At 46.8% G+C, this 20144-nt stretch overlaps 1 protein-coding gene across 2 annotated transcripts in view; it reads left to right on the plus strand.

Annotated features, from left to right (window-relative positions):
* Positions 1 to 20144, plus strand: part of usp34 (ubiquitin specific peptidase 34) — a 70966-nt gene that overhangs the window by 44069 nt on the left and 6753 nt on the right. The window contains exons 34-70 of one of the 2 annotated variants that reach the window (XM_062544208.1): positions 1682 to 1764; positions 1927 to 1967; positions 2407 to 2531; positions 3129 to 3281; positions 4575 to 4679; positions 4963 to 5018; positions 5139 to 5186; positions 5456 to 5760; positions 6900 to 7063; positions 7553 to 7618; positions 7934 to 8080; positions 8279 to 8335; positions 8703 to 8780; positions 9035 to 9129; positions 9400 to 9572; positions 9767 to 9917; positions 10660 to 10738; positions 10998 to 11051; positions 11222 to 11317; positions 11467 to 11531; positions 11714 to 11789; positions 12098 to 12145; positions 12335 to 12400; positions 12861 to 12941; positions 13141 to 13226; positions 13650 to 13818; positions 14343 to 14417; positions 14694 to 14845; positions 15303 to 15456; positions 15696 to 15740; positions 16018 to 16122; positions 16458 to 16605; positions 16917 to 17221; positions 17889 to 18218; positions 18756 to 18913; positions 19233 to 19311; positions 19991 to 20117. In XM_062544208.1, coding sequence (XP_062400192.1) covers positions 1682 to 1764; positions 1927 to 1967; positions 2407 to 2531; positions 3129 to 3281; positions 4575 to 4679; positions 4963 to 5018; positions 5139 to 5186; positions 5456 to 5760; positions 6900 to 7063; positions 7553 to 7618; positions 7934 to 8080; positions 8279 to 8335; positions 8703 to 8780; positions 9035 to 9129; positions 9400 to 9572; positions 9767 to 9917; positions 10660 to 10738; positions 10998 to 11051; positions 11222 to 11317; positions 11467 to 11531; positions 11714 to 11789; positions 12098 to 12145; positions 12335 to 12400; positions 12861 to 12941; positions 13141 to 13226; positions 13650 to 13818; positions 14343 to 14417; positions 14694 to 14845; positions 15303 to 15456; positions 15696 to 15740; positions 16018 to 16122; positions 16458 to 16605; positions 16917 to 17221; positions 17889 to 18218; positions 18756 to 18913; positions 19233 to 19311; positions 19991 to 20117 — 4345 coding nt within the window. The remainder of the gene's footprint in view (positions 1 to 1681; positions 1765 to 1926; positions 1968 to 2406; positions 2532 to 3128; positions 3282 to 4574; positions 4680 to 4962; positions 5019 to 5138; positions 5187 to 5455; positions 5761 to 6899; positions 7064 to 7552; positions 7619 to 7933; positions 8081 to 8278; positions 8336 to 8702; positions 8781 to 9034; positions 9130 to 9399; positions 9573 to 9766; positions 9918 to 10659; positions 10739 to 10997; positions 11052 to 11221; positions 11318 to 11466; positions 11532 to 11713; positions 11790 to 12097; positions 12146 to 12334; positions 12401 to 12860; positions 12942 to 13140; positions 13227 to 13649; positions 13819 to 14342; positions 14418 to 14693; positions 14846 to 15302; positions 15457 to 15695; positions 15741 to 16017; positions 16123 to 16457; positions 16606 to 16916; positions 17222 to 17888; positions 18219 to 18755; positions 18914 to 19232; positions 19312 to 19990; positions 20118 to 20144) is intronic. The other variant, XM_062544209.1, reaches the window with a different exon arrangement.

Here is a 20144-nt window from a genome sequence, read left to right on the forward strand (position 1 = left end):
GTGTCTGCAGTGCAGTCAGTCAGTGTGTGTTTGTGTGTGTGTGTGCGCATACGCACTGGTTGCCTGTCTATTTCTCTTTGCCTCTAGTCTAGTGTGAGTCTTTCTGTCTGTCTGTGAAGTTTGATCCTTTTGTTGCCGCTGCAGGGCTGATGGTCGTTAGTCTTAACGAGACCGATTGAGCGAAAGGGCTTCACACATTCAGCCCACGCCACTGCTGATTTGCAGCTGTTACACCTGCCCCTGTCAAACAGGAGTGTGTGTGTGTGTGTGTGTGAGTGTGCATTAGCTGGAGAGAGGCACTCACTCTCACAATCACTCTGCTATTCTAGTCATGTTTATAGTCTCTGGCTGCTGGTCTCTCTGTCTCTGCTCTCTTGTTCTCTCTCTGTCTCCTCTCTTTCTCTCTTTTTCTCTTCCCTCTCTCTCCCTCTCTCTTTCTCTGTTCTCTGCCAAATGTTGCTTGCTCACCTCCTGTCTCTTTCTCTCTAAGCCAAATGCCTCTGTCTGTCTTTCTGTGCCAAATGGCACCCCTCCTCTTGCGCTCTCTCTCTCTCTCTCTCTCTCTCTCTCTCTCTCTCTCTCTCTCTCTCACTCTTGCTCTCCCTCTCACTCTCTCGCCCTCTCCCTCTCTCTCTCTCTCTCTCTCTCTCTCTCTCTCTCTCACACTCTTGCTCTCACTCTCTCGCTCTCATGGACTTTTTAGGGTTTTTTTGTCTTGGTGAATCCTGATACGTTTCCATGGGGGATTTCAACAAGTCTACCTCAGCTTATGCCCCCGTTTCCTGTGGGTCAGAAAAGCACTCGTAGACTAAACTGGGTTGGCAGCAGTTGCCTCATGCCCTCTCAAGGTTGCAGGTGTACCACCTGTGGGTTTGCTGACGCCAGGTCTCTGAGCCTCAGAAGAGCGCCGCTCCTCGGTTCAGACTGCACTTACTCTACTCCCCACATTCCTTATATGGCCCATTTCCTCCTTGTCTTTGTGGGCACTATTTTTTTTCACTATTCCTCTTTACTTTTCGCCATCTTGGGAGACCGATTCAAATTGAGATTGAGATGACTCTGGCTCTGACAAACTCTATGGAGAGACTCACTCTGTCTATAGACAGTTGTTTTGATTTATTTCTGCATTCTGTTAATGAATGAATACCATCGGTTATTGATTCAAGGTCAACATTATTTTCAGTCTAAATTTAGCTCCTTTAAATTCACAACACAAGGGAAATACTTTACTTTCACCCAAGGAAATCTGGGTCTCCCTCTCTCTCTCTCTCTCGCTCTTTTGCTCTCTCTCTCTCTCTCTCTCGCTGTCTCGCTCGCTCACCCACTCACTCTCTCGCCAATAGCCCGGGGTTGTTATAGACAACTTGGTTTCTCCTGACCTTGGGTTGACCTCCCTCCCTCCTTCCCCTTGGTTTCCTTCTCTTTCTTTTCTTTTCTTTTCTTCTGTTTCATGTCAAATCCCACACACATCTTGCTGTGTTGTATTGGTCCTCGTTTTCCTGCTATCTCTAGAGATTTACCTTTGGCATAATAGCCACCAAGGTCTCAGATGCTGGTGGCTGAGTTGAATGAACCTTAGGATCTTCACATGTTAGCACAGAGTGCTAATTGTGTGTGTCTCTGTGTGTGTGTGTGTGTGTGTGTGTGTGTGTCTGTGTGTGTGCTTGTGTGCTTCCTCCAGGTCTTTCTTGGCCTTGTCCAGGGCACCAACCTCATCCAGCGCCTCATTAATGTAACGTACACGTATGACAACTTGGCTCACAGGTAAGGCCATGCTTTCCCTCAGACACCGACACACACACACACACACACACACACACACACACACACACACACACACCGACGCATGTATCCCCTAACTGCAGTCTATTTGACAGATTCTTTGATATCTCAACGCTGATATATTTTTTTTCCTGTGTATTTCAGGGTTCTGAAGGCTCAATCTGATCACAGATCACGTCACGAAGGTGAGGACTCACACCCGCCAACTAGGCTGCACCTGTATGAACTCACACCTGCCAACTAGGCTGCACCTGTATGAACTCACACCTGCCAACTAGGCTGCACCTGTATGAACTCGCACCCACCAACTATAAGGCACCTCTATGAACTTGCACCCACCAACTAGGCTGCACCTGTATGAACTCTATGAACCGCTTAAAGCAGTTGTCCTTTGTATCAGCACTTATCGCATATCACCTTTAGCATCACCTTTAGTGTAGTTTTACGGCAAGCAAGGAACTCTGTGTGTGTGTATTGAACTAATGTGTATTCAACTCTGTATTTGACAATGTCTATGTGGCTGCGAATGTTTGTTGTTTGTGTGTAACTGTGTGTGTATATGTGATTGATTGACTCTGTGTGTGTGTGTTTTTTAACTCTGTGTGTGTGTGTGTTGTTCCTCAGTGACTCACTACTCCATGTGGCTGCTGGTGAGCTGGGCACACTGCTGCTCCACGGTTAAGTCCAGCCTGGCCGACAGCGACCACCTGCACGACTGGCTCAAGAAGCTCACGCTGCTCATCCCCGAGGTACGGCACCGAGCCGGAGATGACCGGGGTGGGGGGTTTAGATAGAGAGGGATCGAGAGACAGAGAAAGAGCGATAACACTTAGTCATGCTAATAAAGATCTATGAATTGAAATTGAATTGAATTGAATTGAATTGAGAGAGGGAAAGAGAGAGAGATTGAGAGAAGGGTGTAAACAAAATGCATGTATTTAACTTGCATTGTTCATCGTGTCATTTATGTAGGTTTCTTTAGCTTTCCATTGTTTTTCTTTCACTTTACCTTGCTCTCTCATTCTTGGATTATTCCTTTCACTTTCTCTTTGGTCTGTCTTTTCTTTTTTCTTTCACTTTCTCTTTGGTCTGTCTTTTTTTCCTTTCACTCTCTTCTCTTTTTTTCCCTTTCACTTTCTCTTTGGTCTGTCTTTTTTTCCTTTCACTTTGTCTTTGGATTGTTTTTTCTTTCTCTTCTCTTTTTTCCCCTTTCACTCTTTTAATGACTCCTGTTGAGTGTTTTCATGTCACTTACTTTGTCTTTGCTTCTCCCTCTCCCTCTCCCTCTCCCTCTCTCTCTCTCTCTCTCTCCCTCTCTCTCTTCCTCCCCCCCCCCTCCCCTCCAGGCTGCGGTGCGGCACGAGGCGTGTAATGGCCTGTATAAGCTCTCTCTCTGTGGGCTGGAGGGGGGCGAGAGCATCAACCGCTCCTTCCTGCTGCTCGCCGCCTCCACGCTGCTCAAGTTCCTGCCCGACGCACAGGCACTCAAGCCACTCAAGGTACACACACACACACACACACACACACACACACACACACACTCACTCGTGTGCACACACATACGTTCACTCATTTGTACACGCACACACACACACTCAAGTTCCTGCGCTTTCCGAGTTCTTGCTTCAAGTTCAGGCTCTCAAAGTACTCTTGCTATGGAGATATGCACAAATACGCCATGAAACTTGTCAAGTTCCTACTACAGTGTTCAGACCCTCAAGGTTCAGCAACACGCCACACACACACACACACACACACACACACACACACACACACACACACACACACACACACACACACACTCTCTGCATCCACATGCACATATCGGCACACTGCTCAAGTTCCTACTCTAAAGTCACTTGGGGTACGGAGAACACGTCATCTTTCTTTCTAGTCTAACAGACACAGACACACACACACACACACACACACACACACACACACACATTTTTTTCTGATCTCCGGGCCAGAGCTGTTGAATTATTCAAAGGTGTCCGATTTAGAGACTCCCTCCTAAAATCAATAGCCACTCAACAAAGCTTTACATCTCTCATGGCAGGGTTTGCAAACTGCACTCTGTTAGGAAGGATCAAATGCCATCCAAACACAAACCGCAACAGCAAAAGACGATGAATGAGTCCCACATCCTTCTCAGATGCGGTGTGCAAAACATCTTAAGCGTCAAGAGTTACATGCCAGAGATCGGGCACACGTTTTAAACGAATAAATGGGTTAATGATTTGGAGTGTAAAATGAAAAGTTATGGCCTTCAGGACCAGTGTCGAAAATCAATTTCACGTACTGACTCAGATGCTGATTGGCTATGCCCTATCTCAGTGTTTCTTAATTGGTCTGGCCTTGAATTTCCATTTGGTCAGTAGGTCACGACCCACATTTGATAGGGTAGCTTTTTTTCTTTTCCTTTTTGTAAATCACAAGCGCCACAACCCGACCAGAACGGTCCTGCGAGACCCACCCATTGAACGATAATGTTCTTTTACCCACCAGTTAAGAAGCGCTGCTCTCTACCTGACTCCATGAGTGAGTGTGTAGGCGTGTGTGAGAGCGTTGCTCTACCTGACTTCATGAGTGTGTTTAGGTGTGTGTGTGAGTGAGCGTTTCTCTACCTGACTCCATGAGTGTGTGTTCACTATGCAGGCGTATGTATGAGCGCGCTGCTCTACCTGACTCCATGAGTGTGTGTGCAGGTGTGTGTTAGAGGGCTGATGGGATAGGTGTGTGTGTGTGCCGGTGTGTGTTAGAGGGCTGATGGGATAGGTGTGTGTGTGCAGGTGGAGGACTATGAGGAGGAGCCCCTGTTGAGGACGGGCTGTAAGGAGTACTTTTGGCTGCTCTGCAAACTCATCGACAACATCCACGTCAAGGATGCCAGCCAGGTACGCCTGAACTGCACTCGCACTGTTCTAGTTTTTAATTGTGCTGAACGTGTTGTTTTCTCTTCTTCTTCTTTGTGTGTTTGAAGGTAAACTGTTCTATGTTGGTGCATAGAAGTGTCTGCAATGTGAAATACTGTGACTGATTTATGCAAGTGAAGTGAAAAATGTGAAAGTTCTTTGTCAAGCATCTTTGTCTCCTGATGGAGACTTAACTCTTTCTCTCTCTCCCTCTCTCTCTCTCTCTCTCCCTCTCCCCCTCCCCCTCCCTCCCTCCCTCTCCTAGACGACTTTGTTGGACCTTGATGCTCTGGCCAGGCACCTTGCGGACTGCATTCGCAGGTAAGCCACGCCGAGTGGTCATGAACAGCATTATATACTTTTGAGCTCTTGATGTGTTTGCCCTCTTGTTTTGACTACACAAATAAATAAATAAAAATCTGTCCATTGTCCCCGCTGCAGCCGTGAGATCATGGACCAGCAGGACCTCTCATTTACATTCACTTTTAAGTGTGTGCACTCTCATTTGCAATAACAATAATAATAATAATAATAATAATAATAATAATAATAATAATAATGTCAATAATGATGATAATAGTTAAAGCCAAATACTGCACAACTGTGATTAATAATTATACTCTGTTACAAATGATTAAATTTAAACTCTGCAGTCGTGCTATAGTAATTATTGAACCCAATTAATAATGAATAATGAATTCTACCGGATTAATAACGAGGGTAATAATCTGAGCCGCGGTGTCTCTCTCTCTCGGTAGCCGTGAGATCCTGGACCAGCAGGACGGGGCGGTGGAGGACGACGGCCTGACGGGCCTGCTGCGGCTGGCCACCAGCGTGCTCAAGCACAAGCCGCCGTTCAAGTTCTCGCGCGAGGGCCAGGAGTTCCTGCGCGACACGCACGACCTGCTCTTCCTGCTGCCCAGCCTCAAGGACCGGCGGCAGCCCAAGTGCAAGTCGCACGCCGCCCGCGCCGCCGCCTACGACCTGCTGGTGGAGATGGTCAAGGGCTCGCTGGACAACTACCGGCTGCTGCACAACTGGGTCATGTCCCAGCACATGCAGGGTGAGGGAGGCCCGCCGGGGGCAAAGCAGGATGGGAAATGGAGGAGAGGGTACCACTGTTGAGTGCAAAGCATGTTGGGAAATGGAGGAGAGGGTACCACTGTTGAGTGCAAAGCATGTTGGGGAAAAGGGGGAGGGGGTACCGTGCCACCGTTGAGTGCAAAACATGATTAGGCGTGGAGTTTTTTTGGGGGAAATTAAGACTGGGTAATTGGGTTTACAAGGACTTTTTTTTGTCATTCCGATGAAACCATTCCAATTGTGAGATTTGTACCATACGCGCATGGGGTACGTTCTGTTACGTATTTAGAATCAGAATAGCCGTTGTTGCATACTTCTCCTTGAGAAGAATACAGCAGGCAATCCGATCGACTTGATCCTATTCCGATTGAACAGCCATGTAAATCGGAACAGAATGCACCACCTATTCCATTCTGATTGAAATTAAAATTCTCATCGGATCATGCTTTTTTTCCGATTGAGGTATTAATTTCTTCCGTTTTCCATCAAATTAAGTGTCAATGTAAACATGGCCTCTGATGCCAAGGGATGATGTCAATGGGGAACTGAGATACTGCATTAGGGTTTTTTTTTCCCTTCTTTTTTTTTTTTTTTTTTTCTTTTTTTTAAAAGTGGGCCCCTTGGCAGTATAATGATGGAAATGAACCAGGGCATCCGACAATGTTCAGCTTGAAATAGGCCACATCGTGCTGAGTCACTCTTAGCCAGTTTTAATATCCCAATAGAAACGGGAGCAATCAATCAAACTGTGTGTGTGTGTGTGCAGTGACTCTCTCTTGGGCGCAGCTCATGAGCTGGATCGGGGTGTAAGAGCTTGACTTGACATTTAAATGAAATGGGTTTCTAACTGTGAGCTCCAAACCTTCGTTTGTGTCATCTTGACATCTGTGCGCCGTTTTTAGCCATGTCATGTTTCCTCAGAGGAGAGTAGTTCAGCTTGACATTGATCTCAGTGTCTTTAAAACTTGTTTAAAACGTGTGTGTGTGTGTGTGTGTGTGTGTGTGTGTGTTTGTGTGTGTTTGTATATATATACATTTTTTTTTTAATCAACATTTTATTGCATTTTTGCCAAATATTCAAACTTGAGTGTGCTGTTTGTCCTCTCTGGCCCTCCGTAGCCTCCCACGCGCCCTATAAGTGGGACTACTGGCCCCATGACGACGTGCGGGCGGAGTGCCGCTTCGTGGGCCTCACCAACCTGGGCGCCACCTGCTACCTGGCCTCCACCATCCAGCAGCTCTACATGATCCCCGAGGCCCGGCAGGCCGTCTTCACGGCCAAGGTGTGGAAAACACACACACACATGCTCGCGCACGCATGCACACACACACACACACACACACACACACACACACACACACACACACACACGCGCATGCCTGCACACACGAAAACAAACAGTCATTCACACACAGTTTGTATTTATATAGTGTAACACACACACACGCGCACACACACGCACACACACGCACACACACGCACGCACACACACGCACACAACCAGACAGGCCTTCGGGCTTACCTTCACACACAAATAAGCACACACACACACACACACACACACACACTTTACATTCATGGCTTAGTGCCATGCTTACTCAAGTATGAATAAGTCTACTCTAACCATCTCTACACATACCGACTGTACACATATCTAGACAAATCTTAATCTAGACATATCTAAATAATGTTGTTATTGATTAAAGTACATAAATATGAATATTCCATTTGTCTCACTTGTGTGTATGTGTGCTTGAATCTGTGTCTACAGTACTCTGAGGAGATCAAGCACAAGACCACCTTATTGGAGCTTCAGAAGATGTTCACTTATCTCATGGTGAGTTGTCCTTGACACTTCCCAAATTGTTACACAGGAAAAGCACCAAGTGCTGTGCTTGACCACTAGGGTGCGCTAAAGAGCAAAAGTGACCACTGGCTGTAAATATCATCTCTGTGTGTGTTGGGACTGGCTTTGTGTCACCTTTATTGCGCTTAAAAATATCGAAAGAATAAGAAGAATGTTTGACATAAAAAATTAACAAATTCTCTGTCAGTTTCTTAGCCTCCTTACGTCCTCTCATCCTCCTCCCTCCTTCTTTCTCTCTTCCGGTCGTCCCTTTATTCACCCTTTTCTCCTCCTCTTCCTCTGCAGGAGAGTGAGAGGAAGGCCTATAACCCGCGGCCATTCTGTAAGACCTACACCATGGACAAGCAGCCACTCAACACGGGCGAGCAGAAAGACATGACCGAGTTCTTCACCGACCTCATCACCAAGATCGAGGAGATGTCACAAGACTTGGTCAGTTTGTGTGTGTATGTTCACGTCAGTGTGTGTCAGTGTGTGTCAGTGTGTGTCAGTGTGTGTCAGTGTGTGTCAGTGTGTGCATGTATCTGTGTTTGTGCGCTTGCGTTTGTCACTGCAGGTTTGTGTCATGTTCTTTAAGTGTTTCCCTGTCTGATTGTGTCTTAATACGTTAATATCTCTCTTGTCCTGCAGAAAAACACAGTGAAGACACTATTTGGTGGGGTCATCACAAACAATGTGGTGTCATTGGTAAGATATGTTTATGTTCTCTGTTTTCAAAGATTCTGATTTTGTTTGAAGTGCTTGGCGAACATTTATGAAACTTTGTGGGAATGTGCATATGGTCAGAGATGTAGAGATGAAGTTTGGCATCTGAAAGTTAAAGTCCTGCCATGTATCGGTTCTAATTACAGGTAATTTCACTAACTAGCCGATCTACCTGGCTCAGGACTTATGCTGATTAGAATCTGCTGTGTAGAATCAACAGATGTGGCAGGACTTCCACGTTCTGAAGCTGGGCTTTCACATCTCTGCATATAGTCAATGTGAAATACCTCCTTGCAATACTGTGTGTGTGTGTGTGTGAGATCTAATAACCCTTTTGTGTGCCTCTCAGGATTGTGACCACGTGAGCCAGACGGCAGAGGAGTTCTACACGGTCAGGTGTCAGGTGGCCGACATGAAGAACATCTATGTGAGTCTGCAGCACATTCACACACCCCTCAAACGCTACACACAAACAACATATACATACACAGACATGGCTTCCTACCTTTCCTACCTACATACTTCTGTCAAGGACACACACACACACACACACACACACACACACACACACACACACACAGGCACACACGTATTTGTAGATGTGATAAAGGAATCCATGTGGTTGCGTGTGTGTTTGTGTGCTTATCTGTGTAGTAATTGTATCCCTTTGTCCTCCTGCAGGAGTCTCTGGATGAGGTGACCATCAAGGACACACTGGAGGGGGACAACATGTACACCTGCTCCCAGTGTGGCAAGAAAGTCAGGGCGGAGAAGAGGTGTGTGTGTTTGGTCTTCTTTAGGGATGGATAGAATGGCTAAAAACTTAATGTTTCACTGATATATGCTTATAGTGTAGTGCTTATTGTTAAAAGTGTAAATGGACAATATCAAACTTTTTTTTTCTTCTTTTCTTTCTCCATCTCCCCTCCCCTTCATTCCTCCTTTGTTCTCTCCCCCTCCTCTATCCCTCCCTCTCTCCTCTATCCCTCCCTCTCTCCTCTATTCCTCCCCCTCTCCTCTATCCCTCCCTCTCTCGCTCTGCGCAGGGCGTGCTTCAAGAAGCTGCCGCGCATCCTGAGCTTCAACACCATGCGCTACACCTTCAACATGGTCACCATGATGAAGGAGAAGGTCAACACGCACTTCTCCTTCCCGCTGCGCCTGGACATGACGCCCTACACCGAGGACTTCCTCATGGCCAAGGGGGACAGGAAGGAAGGTGAGCTCACTTCCTGTTGATGCCACAACGCCCATTTGTTGATGCCACGACTGACTTTTTTTAATCACTTGAATAATGTTTTCATTCAGTATTTCTTTCTTTCATTCATTCATTCATTCATTCATTTATTCATTCTTGAACTCTCTGTTGTATATCTTTCAATTGCATCTTCCTTTTTGTTTTTTTCTTGCCAGGTTTCCGTGACGACGGTGAGGCGAAGGCGACGGAGAGCTACGAGTACGACCTGATTGGCGTGACGGTGCACACGGGCACGGCGGACGGCGGCCATTACTACAGCTTCATCAGGGACATCATCAACCCCCACGCCTACAAGAACAACAAGTGGTGAGGAGCGAGGAGAGGAGGGGAGGGGAGGGGGAGGGGAGGGGAGGGGAGGGGACTCTGCTTTAGCTGGGAATCCCAGGAAAGGAATGATCACATCACCGACGTTTAGAACAACCATGCCTGCCAATAGAGCTGGCATTTCACAAGGGTCATGCCATGTAATGTGTATCTTTTAAGACGTCGTGGCCATTTAAGAACATACAGTAATTTCATGTGCATTGTGCATAGCCACATTGTGTATAAACCGCATGACAGTATTTTCTGCAAGTTAAAAGTAACAAAACCATATTAATACCAAATTATCTGTCCCCATGTATTAACTTCATAGCTGAAGAAATTTAGCGAAATCAGTTTATAAGCTGTGGCTAATAGTTGGGAAATTATGGTATTACCAATGTAATGTAATGTAATTTGAAAGAAAACAATGGTGATGGTCAGTGGCATCCTCTGGAGAACCTAACCTGTGATGTGATGTCCCGTCTCTGGCCATTAGTGTATTCAAGATCCTCTGACTGAGGTGCGTTTCCCAAAACCATAGCTGCCAACTGAGCTAACTAAGTTAGCAACTTTGTTGGTTGCAGGTGCAATCCCATTGCCAAGCCTAACAGGTTAGCAACTATTGTTTTGGGAAACGCACCCCTGGTCATTGTCTCTTCAGGTGTGTAAGTGCATGTAAGCACCTTTCTCTTGATGCAACTTCCCGTAACTGATGTCACTTCCGGTGTGTGTGTGTGTGTCTCAGGTATCTGTTTAACGACGCAGAGGTGAAGCCCTTTGACTCGGCCCAGCTGGCGTCAGAATGTTTTGGTGGGGAGATGACGGTGAGCAAATCAGAGACCGGTCATCTGCTTTACTGGTCACTTCAACCATTACACTGTAGTCATTTCTCTGGTCACTGTTCCCTTTCGGGGGGAATATGTCAGTTTAAATCTTTGCATGGATATCAAATTGTTTTCTTTGCATAGTGTGTGCTGTTGCTTTCATACAGTAGGCATAACTTGGTACGTGAAGTTAAGCATCTCTGTAGCCCGGTCACAATGTGTTAACCTGCTAACTCCTTTTGTGCTTTTACCTTTGCAGACAAAAACGTATGACTCCGTCACTGACAAATTTATGGATTTCTCCTTTGAAAAGGTGAGATATCTCTACAGTATTCCAGGGATTTGTTCATTAATCTGAATTATTGTATTTATCATTATATTGCAGAATTTCTTTATTTGTTAATTACTTTTTTTCTGTGTGGTTTGGGGATTTTTTTATAATGCCACCATTCTCTCTCTCATCTCTCTCTCTCCCTCTCTCAGACCCATAGTGCCTATATGTTATTTTATAAGCGAGTGGAGCCGGAGGAGGAGTACGGGAAGGACTTTAATTTTGACGTCTCTCCCGACCTGCTGGAGGTTCGAATACGATTCATCCACACACACCACAGACCAGTGTAGGCAGTGACCGTGTTCTTCAGTTGTGTACGCCAATTCTGCTCTTGACCATGCTGTTTGTTTGTTTGTTTGTTTGTTTGTTTGTTTGTTTGTTTACGCTCTCCTTGCAGTGGATCTGGCATGACAACATGCAGTTTCTCCAGGACAAGAATATTTTTGAGCACACTTACTTTGGGTGAGTGCACAGTTTGAATTGGACACATGCTTACGCTAAGAAGGATCCTTTTGGTAGATTAATGCTTGAATCTCTGTGTGTCTCTCCCTCTCTCCTTCTCTCTCCCTCTCTCTCTCTCACCCCCCCCCCTCTCCCCCTCTCCTCCTTCCCCCCTCTCTATCCCCCTCTCTTCCACTCCACAGGTTTATGTGGCAGCTGTGCAGCAGCATCCCCAGCACTTTACCGGACCCCAAAGCCATCTCTCTCATGACCGCTAAGGTAACACACACACACACACACACACACACACACACACATACGTGTCACACATGTATCGCTTTCTTGCTGTTACCGTATTTGGAGTGCCTGGATTAACATCTTTCTTATATTGGACTGATCCCCTTATATGAGAGCATCCGATACCGTGGATATACGTTAACACTAAAGCTACCAGCCATCTATTCTGATAGTATTTTATATCTGATAGGTATTTTCACATTTTAGCTTGAATATGAGGTGATAATTTCATTTGTGTGTTTTCAGAAAGTAATGCTTTATTTTATCATTTCACACCTCTCCACCCACAGCTCAGCACTTCGTTTGTGTTGGAGACTTTTATCCACTCCAAAGAGAAGGTGCGTCATCCATTTTGAAATCACTTTCTATATTAAGTATTTATCATAAATGATACACATTTTGAGTAAACAAATTATTTATTCATTCCTATGCGTCACCATGTTCTCCATTTTTGATGTTATCGCTATTGCTGTGTTGACCCCTGAAATGGAAAAAAAATATAACTCCTCTCTCCTCTTATCTTTCAGCCTACTATGCTGCAGTGGATTGAGCTCTTGACCAAACAGTTCAACAACAGCCAGGCGGCCTGTGAGGTAAAGCGTTGCTGGACACCCTTAATCTGTCAACACTGTCTCTGTGTGTGTCTCTGTGTGTCTGTGTGTCTGTGTGTCTGTGTGTCTGTGTGTCTGTGTCTGTGTCTGTGTCTGTGTCTGTGTCTGTGTCTGTGTCTGTGTCTGTGTCTGTGTCTGTCTGTGTCTGTGTCTGTGTCTGTGTCTGTGTCTGTGTCTGTGTCTGTGTCTGTGTCTGTGTCTGTGTCTGTGTCTGTGTCTGTGTCTGTGTCTGTGTCTGTGTCTGTGTCTGTGTCTGTGTCTGTGTCTGTGTCTGTGTCTGTGTGTCTGTGTCTGTGTGTGTGTCTGTCTGTCTGTCTGTCTGTCTGTCTGTCTGTCTGTCTGTGTGTCTGTCTGTGTGTCTGTCTGTATGTCTGTGTGTGTGTGTGAGGGAGAGAGAGGAGACTTTGGCTCTGATGCTTTGCTTGGCGGTGATGTTTTCCAGTGGTTCCTGGATCGGATGGCTGATGACAACTGGTGGCCGATGCAGATTCTCATCAAATGCCCCAATCAGATTGTACGGCAGGTGCGCACAGTCACTACCCCACACCTGTGTATATGACCATATATACACACACACTCAGACACCCACACACAACTGGGTTGTTTGGAGTTCTGCTGTTCATCGATTACAAGTTTTCCAGCGTCCAAAGGTAAACACACGACCACGTATAAACCCAGATCATGCTCACATCGTCCGTTTGTGTGTGTGTGTGTTTGAGCAGATGTTCCAGCGGCTTTGTATTCACGTCATCCAGAGGCTACGGCCCGTCCACGCCCACCTCTACCTGCAGCCTGGCATGGAGGACGGGTACGTAACCGGGCGCACCCTCCGCAAAGTGGCCCACCTTTCTCTTCCCTCTCAAACAGAATGCCTGAGGGGACCTTGGAAAATCCATCACATGGTGAAATCAAGAATCCCTGATTTCTGTTCCGGTTCAGCCCTCTCTGGTGGAATGTTACCAATTTTGATGCCATCCTAGCAACGTCCTGGATATCGTCCTAGGGACCTCCTGGATACTGGATGTTGCTAGGATGGTATCAGAATCTTAAATTGGTGAAATTTCACCATGTGATAGGTTTTCCCTAATCCCATCACAAATGTAATGATAACTCTCTAGGCATTCCACAGTATTCTCAATAATTGACCCTCTATTGGCTCTCTGATTGGCCCGCTGATTGGCCATCTAGGCGCGTAGTATTCCTCTCTTGCTGACCTAACTCTCGTTTTCAGTTCGGACGATATGGACGGTCCAGTGGAGGACATCGGGAGTCGGTCGTGTGTGACGCGCTTCGTGAAGACGCTGCTGTCCATCATGGAGCACGGCGTGAAGCCGCACAGCAAGCACCTGACCGAGTACTTCGCCTTTCTCTACGAGTTCGCCAAGATGGGCGAGGAGGAGGTGGGAACTGTTCCTAATACCTGCCGCTCAGAAGCAGCATTGGCAGTGTCAGTTCAATATGCATTTGTGTCGAGTTTGGTTTCAAACCAGTACAGTAGTTTTAGTTCCATAAACATTTTAACATGTCCTGAATGAGGACTGAAATGAATGAGTTACTAATGTTCTAGATCAGTGGTTCTCAAACTTTTCACAATGAGTACCACCTCAGAGAACAATTGATTCTCTAAGTACCACCATTATGACCAGCATTAAAATACAGGAGCGTAGGCTGATTTAGATATATTGTACATTGTACATACTGTTTTGCATTGTTTTATTTTGTTCCCAAGAAAGATAAAACAATTTTAAAATATTGGTATAAATATTTTATATAATCATTTTAACTGATTGTTTTGTCCTCATGAAATAAAACATCTTGGAGACTCCCAGTCCACCAGTGGTACCCGTACCACAGTTTGAGAATCACTGTTCCAGATTTCTAACAATGTTTTTGTTTGTTTTTCTTGTCATTGTTTGCTCTGCAGAGTCAGTTTCTCCTGTCTCTCCAAGCCATCTCCATTATGGTGCATTTCTACATGGGCACCAAGGGCCCTGAGAATGTGAGTATATGCCGCAGTCACTCTGCCATGGGAAAGTAGTGTACTATATGCACACATTTGGCGTTTTATATATATATACTATATGCACTAATTCATATATAGTGTGTTTGTACTTTGGCTTATCCAAAATGTCACTTTTAAAACATACACACTCTACAACTTCATATAACAAAAGCTCTTTGATTTGAACGGTCAGCCACCGTGAGGTAAGCATAAACACACACACACACACACACACACCAGCACACTTTCAATGAGTTGTCTCTTGCTCCTCAGCCGCAGGTGGAAGTGCTGTCGGAGGAGGAAGGCGAGGAGGAGGATGAGGAAGAGGACATTCTGTCTCTGGCTGAGGAGAAGTATCGCCCGGCGGCACTGGAGAAGATGATCGCACTCATCGCCCTGCTGGTGGAGCAGTCCCGCTCGGAGAGGTCAGACACACACACACACACACGCACACACATAGTTGAAGATACGCGTGCATACACACTTAAGGGCACCAGGAACAATATTTCAATCAATAACATTGAAAATGTTCACACTGGCCTACAATAAGAGAAGTCTGTCTTTGTGTTGATGAATGTGATGTGATGGTGATCGGCTTTTTATAGTTCTTAAAATCGCTCTGAAAGTGATCCCCCAACGGTACCGTTCTTCTTGTCATATCTCCATAAGTTACTTGACCCTCAAAGTGACAAGTTGCGGGAATGTACTTCCACACCAACAAACAAAACCAAACAACTTCAATTTAATAGCCCACAATCAAATAACTTGAATTTAATACCCCCCTTCTTTCTCTTTATCTCTCCCTCTTTCCCTCCCCCCTCTCTCTCTCTCTCTCCCTCTCTCTCCCTCTCTCTCACTCTCTCCCTCTCCCTCGCTCCTCAGGCACCTGACGCTGTCCCAGAGTGACATGGCGGCGCTGACGGGGGGTAAAGGGTTCCCCTTCCTCTTCCAGCACATCCGCGACGGCATCAACATCCGCCAGACCTGCAACCTCATCTTCAGCCTCTGCCGCTACAACAACCGCCTCGCTGAACACGTACGACACACACGCATGCACACACACACACACACACGGCCAGGTATACATGAGCACATGTGTGTACTCATGCGCACACACATGCTCATTGCCCACATATCCACACATGAGGGGCTACACACGTACGCTCACACACTCGCCCACACCTAAATGTGTGCATTACATTCAATGTTTTTGTGTTTTTTAACGACATGTTTTTTGCTCGATTGGGTTTCTAATGTGCTGATGTTTTATTCTAGATCGTCTCCATGCTCTTCACCTCCATCGCTAAGCTCACTCCTGAGGTGAGTTGTCTACTCTGCGTATCGCCTGAACCAGACACGTTCACTTCACTTGAAACGCTGTGGATTTTAAGATAATCGTTGAAATCGATGAATGATCATGTCCAATCTCTTCATTTAATGGGATGTGCACAACTGTAGAGACAGAGCAGAGTTGAACTAACGTTCTTCTGGCGTTCACCAGCCAGACACCGTAAAACTCCTGCAGTGGAAGCCGAGTTATTAATGTCTCCCCGCCCCCCCTCTCCTGTCCTGTCTCTCTCCCTCTGGTCTCTCCCAGGCGGCGAACCCCTTCTTCAAGCTGTTGACCATGCTGATGGAGTTTGCTGGGGGTCCCCCCGGCATGCCCTCCTTCGCCTCCTACATTCTGCAGAGGATCTGGGAGGTACGTAGGCGTATGCCCGTTCTTCTCTGTTTGGCCTTTTCTTTTAGTCAGTCACACACACACACACACACACTTGGTGTAACATAAATAAATAGTTTGTTTATTTTCATATGTCATCGGTTTTGTTATGTTTGTTTTTAATCAGTTCATCCACTTATTTAGTTGTTTCTTTCTGTCATTTGTTATTTATTCATTAATGTCTATTCCTTTTCCTCTTTGTGTAAATTGTGTGAATACACCCTGATTTGTGTTGTGTGTGTGTGTGTCTCTCTCTCTCTCTGTGCGTGTGCGTGTGCGTGTGCGTGTGCGTGTGTGTGTGTGTGTGTGTGTGCCAGGTGATTGAGTACAACCCGTCCCAGTGTCTGGACTGGCTGGCGGTGCAGACCCCGCGGAACAAGATGGCCCACAGCTGGGTGCTGCAGAACATGGAGAACTGGGTCGAGCGCTTCCTGCTGGCCCACAACTACCCACGCGTCCGCACATGTGAGCACGCCCCGTAGTACACACACACACACACACACACACAATATAACTAAAACTATCCCCTTGTCTGTGTATGTTAGAACAAAACTAGTCCTCACACTCACACTCACACTCGCACACATGTAACTACTGTATCCACTTGCGTATGTAAAAATGAAACTAGTCTCTTCTCACTCACACGTAACTACTGTAACTATCCACTTCTCTGCACACGTCAGAATGCAACTAGACCTTGCACACACAAACACAGATTGTACGAGTTTCGTTTTATGCCGCGTTACCTATTTTCCCCTCCCTCCTTCCCCCCACAGCGGCGGCGTACCTGCTGGTGTCGCTCATCCCCAGCAACTCGTTCCGGCAGATGTTCCGCACCACGCGCTCGCTGCACCTGCCCACGCGCGACCTGCCGCTGAGCCCCGACACCACGGCGGTGCTGCACCAGGTGTACCAGCTGCTGCTGGGCCTGCTGGGCCGCGCCAAGCTCTACGTGGACGTGGCCGTGCACGGCACCACCAAGCTGGTGCAGTACTTCAGCTTCCTCACCTACTGCCTCATCTCCAAGACCGAGAAGCTCATGTTCTCCGGCTACTTCATGGACCTCTGGAACCTCTTCCAGGTGAGGGCTTGGGATGAGCGTGCGTGTGTGTGTTGGGGAGAGGGTGTGTGTGTGTGTGTTGGGGTGTGTGTGTGTGTGTTGGGGTGTGTGTGTGTGTGTTGGGGTGTGTGTGTGTGTGTGTGTTGGGGTGTGTGTGTGTGTGTTGGGGTGTGTGTGTGTGTGTTGGGGTGTGTGTGTGTGTGTTGGGGTGTGTGTGTGTGTGTTGGGGGGAGTGTGGGTGGGTGGAAGTTTAACATCTATTGGAGAGTCTGAAGCTAATACACCTAGTGTTCGCGTTCCATTGACCTCAGAGAAGTGACCCCTACTGTGATTTCCCAACTACTTGTGGCAGCTTATAATTTTTTTTTTTTGCAAACTTGCTTCACCTATGAGGTTAATGCACAGGGGCAATTAATATGGTTATGTTTCTTTTCACTTGCATAAAACACTGTCCTGCGGCTTATACACAATGTGACTAATACACAGGAAATGATTGTATTTGTTTTGGATGGATGAATGTAGAGGGCTGCATTGGGATTGGGTCCTGCCAGGATTTTGTTTCTTTCTATCACGCCTAATAATGAATCTGTGCTCTGTGGCTAAGCTGCTGCCTATTGGGTAAATGTTTTGTGCCTCCTCTTTCTCTCTCTCTCTCCCTCTCCCTCTCCCTCTGTCTCCCTCCCCTCAGCCCAAGCTGTCTGAGCCGGCCATCGCCACCAACCACAACAAGCAGGCGCTGCTCTCCTTCTGGTACAACGCGTGCGTGGACTGCCCCGAGAACGTGCGCCTGATCGTGCAGAACCCGGCCGTCACCAAGAACATCGCCTTCAACTACATCCTGGCCGACCACGACGACCAGGAGGTGGTGCTGTTCAACCGCGGCATGCTGCCCGCCTACTACGGCATCCTGCGCCTGTGCTGCGAGCTCTCGGCCGCCTTCACGCGCCAGCTGGCCTCGCACCAGAACATCCAGTGGGCCTTCAAGAACCTCACGCCGCACGCCAGCCAGTACCCCGGGGTGGGTGCCCCACTGTGGCTCGCTCGCTCTCTTTCTTTCTTTCTTTCTTTCCTCTCGCTTACTCTTTCTCTATTTCTTTCTTTCTCTCTCTCGCTCCCCTTTCTCTCTTTCTCTCTTTCTCATGCGCTCTCTCACTCTCTCTTTCTTGATCTCTCTTGCTTTGTCTCTCTCTCTATCTCTTTCTTTCTTTCTTTCTTTCTCCTCCTCTCTCTCTCACTCTTTCCTTTTTTCCCCTCTCTCTCTCTTGACCATCATTCACAAAGAAAATGTGGCACACAGTATAGAAGATATCAGAACATAAAATATCATAGAATCATTCTCTTTCTTTCTTTTTTTCTCTCTCTCTTTCTTTGAGTCGGTCAGATCTTATGCCTGTTGTTCTTTATCAGCGTTTTTATCCCTGCACTGAGTTAAGTAACTGAAATTAAGCAAATTAACCTGCTAATTACACCCCCCCCTCTCTCTCTCTCTCTCTCTCTCTCTCTCTCTCTCTCTCTCTCTCTCTCCCCCTCTCCTTCTCTCCCTCCTCCTCTCTAGGCGGTGGAGGAGCTGTTTAACCTGATGCAGCTGTTTGTGGCCCAGCGGGCGGACATGCGTGAGGAGGAGCTGGAGGACATCAAGCAGTTCAAGAAGACCACCATCAGCTGCTACCTGCGCTGCCTGGACGGACGCTCCTGCTGGACCACGCTCATCAGGTACACGCGCACACACACTCAGACTATCAGCTGCTGAACACACACTCTCACACACACACAGGAACGATCAGCTGTTGCTGCTGCGTGCACACAAACACACACACACACCCCCACACAGTCAGAGAAAGAGAGTTTATAATTTGCTGCTTACTCATATTTTGCGAAGGCTTGCAGAACCACTCGCTCCACACAGTCACTTAATGAAGCGTGCCTGCTGACACACACACGCTCGCTCGCTCGTTCTCTCGCTCACTCTTCTCAGTCCCAGTGATCTCTATATTCTTAACTCTGTCTGTGTGTGTTCTTCCTCTCTGCTCAGTGCCTTCCGTGTGCTACTGGAAAATGATGAGGACCGACTGCTGGTGGTCTTCAACAGGGGACTCATCCTCATGACTGAGGTAAGATAGAAACACACACACACACACACACACACACACACACACACACACACACACACACACACACACACACACACACACACACACACACACACACACTCACACATGCAGCTGCAGGTTGAAAGGATTCGGATTCTGTTTATAGCCAACGGGGATCAATCTGGATTTAGAATCTACATTTAGAATCAATGAGCACTGCAGCTCAGATTTGTCTGGGCTTTGACTTGCCTGCTCATTCAATACCCTGTATACACAAACCTAATGAATTAACAGACCTTTATGTGTTTCGTCCACTCCTAAAAAGTGTTTAAGTCTCTGTAACGGATGTTGTTATAGTGTATTTCGGACATTTAGAAAAATGCTTTGTAAATAGATAGATAAATAAGCAAATAATTAAATAAACAAAATCACTCATAAAAGTGATACATTTATTTAAAAAATAAATGTGTTTGCTGGATTATTGTTCTTTGTGGGGAAAACATCCCTGGATCTATAATCATGTTCTCATCCCATTTCTCTCTTTCTTTTGTTTTACTTCCTTCCTCTCCCTCCACAACCCCCCTCTCTTTCCCTCTCTCTCTCTCCTTCTCTCCATACCCCCATCCTCTCTCTCTCCCTCTCTCTCCCTCTCTCTCCATCTCTCTCCCTCTCTCCATCCGCACCCCTCCGTCTGGTGTAGTCTTTCAACACGCTGCACATGATGTACCATGAGGCCACGGCGTGCCACGTGACGGGCGACCTGGTGGAGCTGCTCTCCATCTTCCTGTCGGTGCTGAAGGCCACGCGGCCCTACCTGCAGCGCAAAGGTCAGTCCACAGGGGGCGCCCAAACAA

The sequence above is a fragment of the Sardina pilchardus genome, chromosome 1 (genome assembly GCF_963854185.1).
Source record: "Sardina pilchardus chromosome 1, fSarPil1.1, whole genome shotgun sequence".
Classification (NCBI taxonomy): domain Eukaryota; kingdom Metazoa; phylum Chordata; class Actinopteri; order Clupeiformes; family Clupeidae; genus Sardina; species Sardina pilchardus.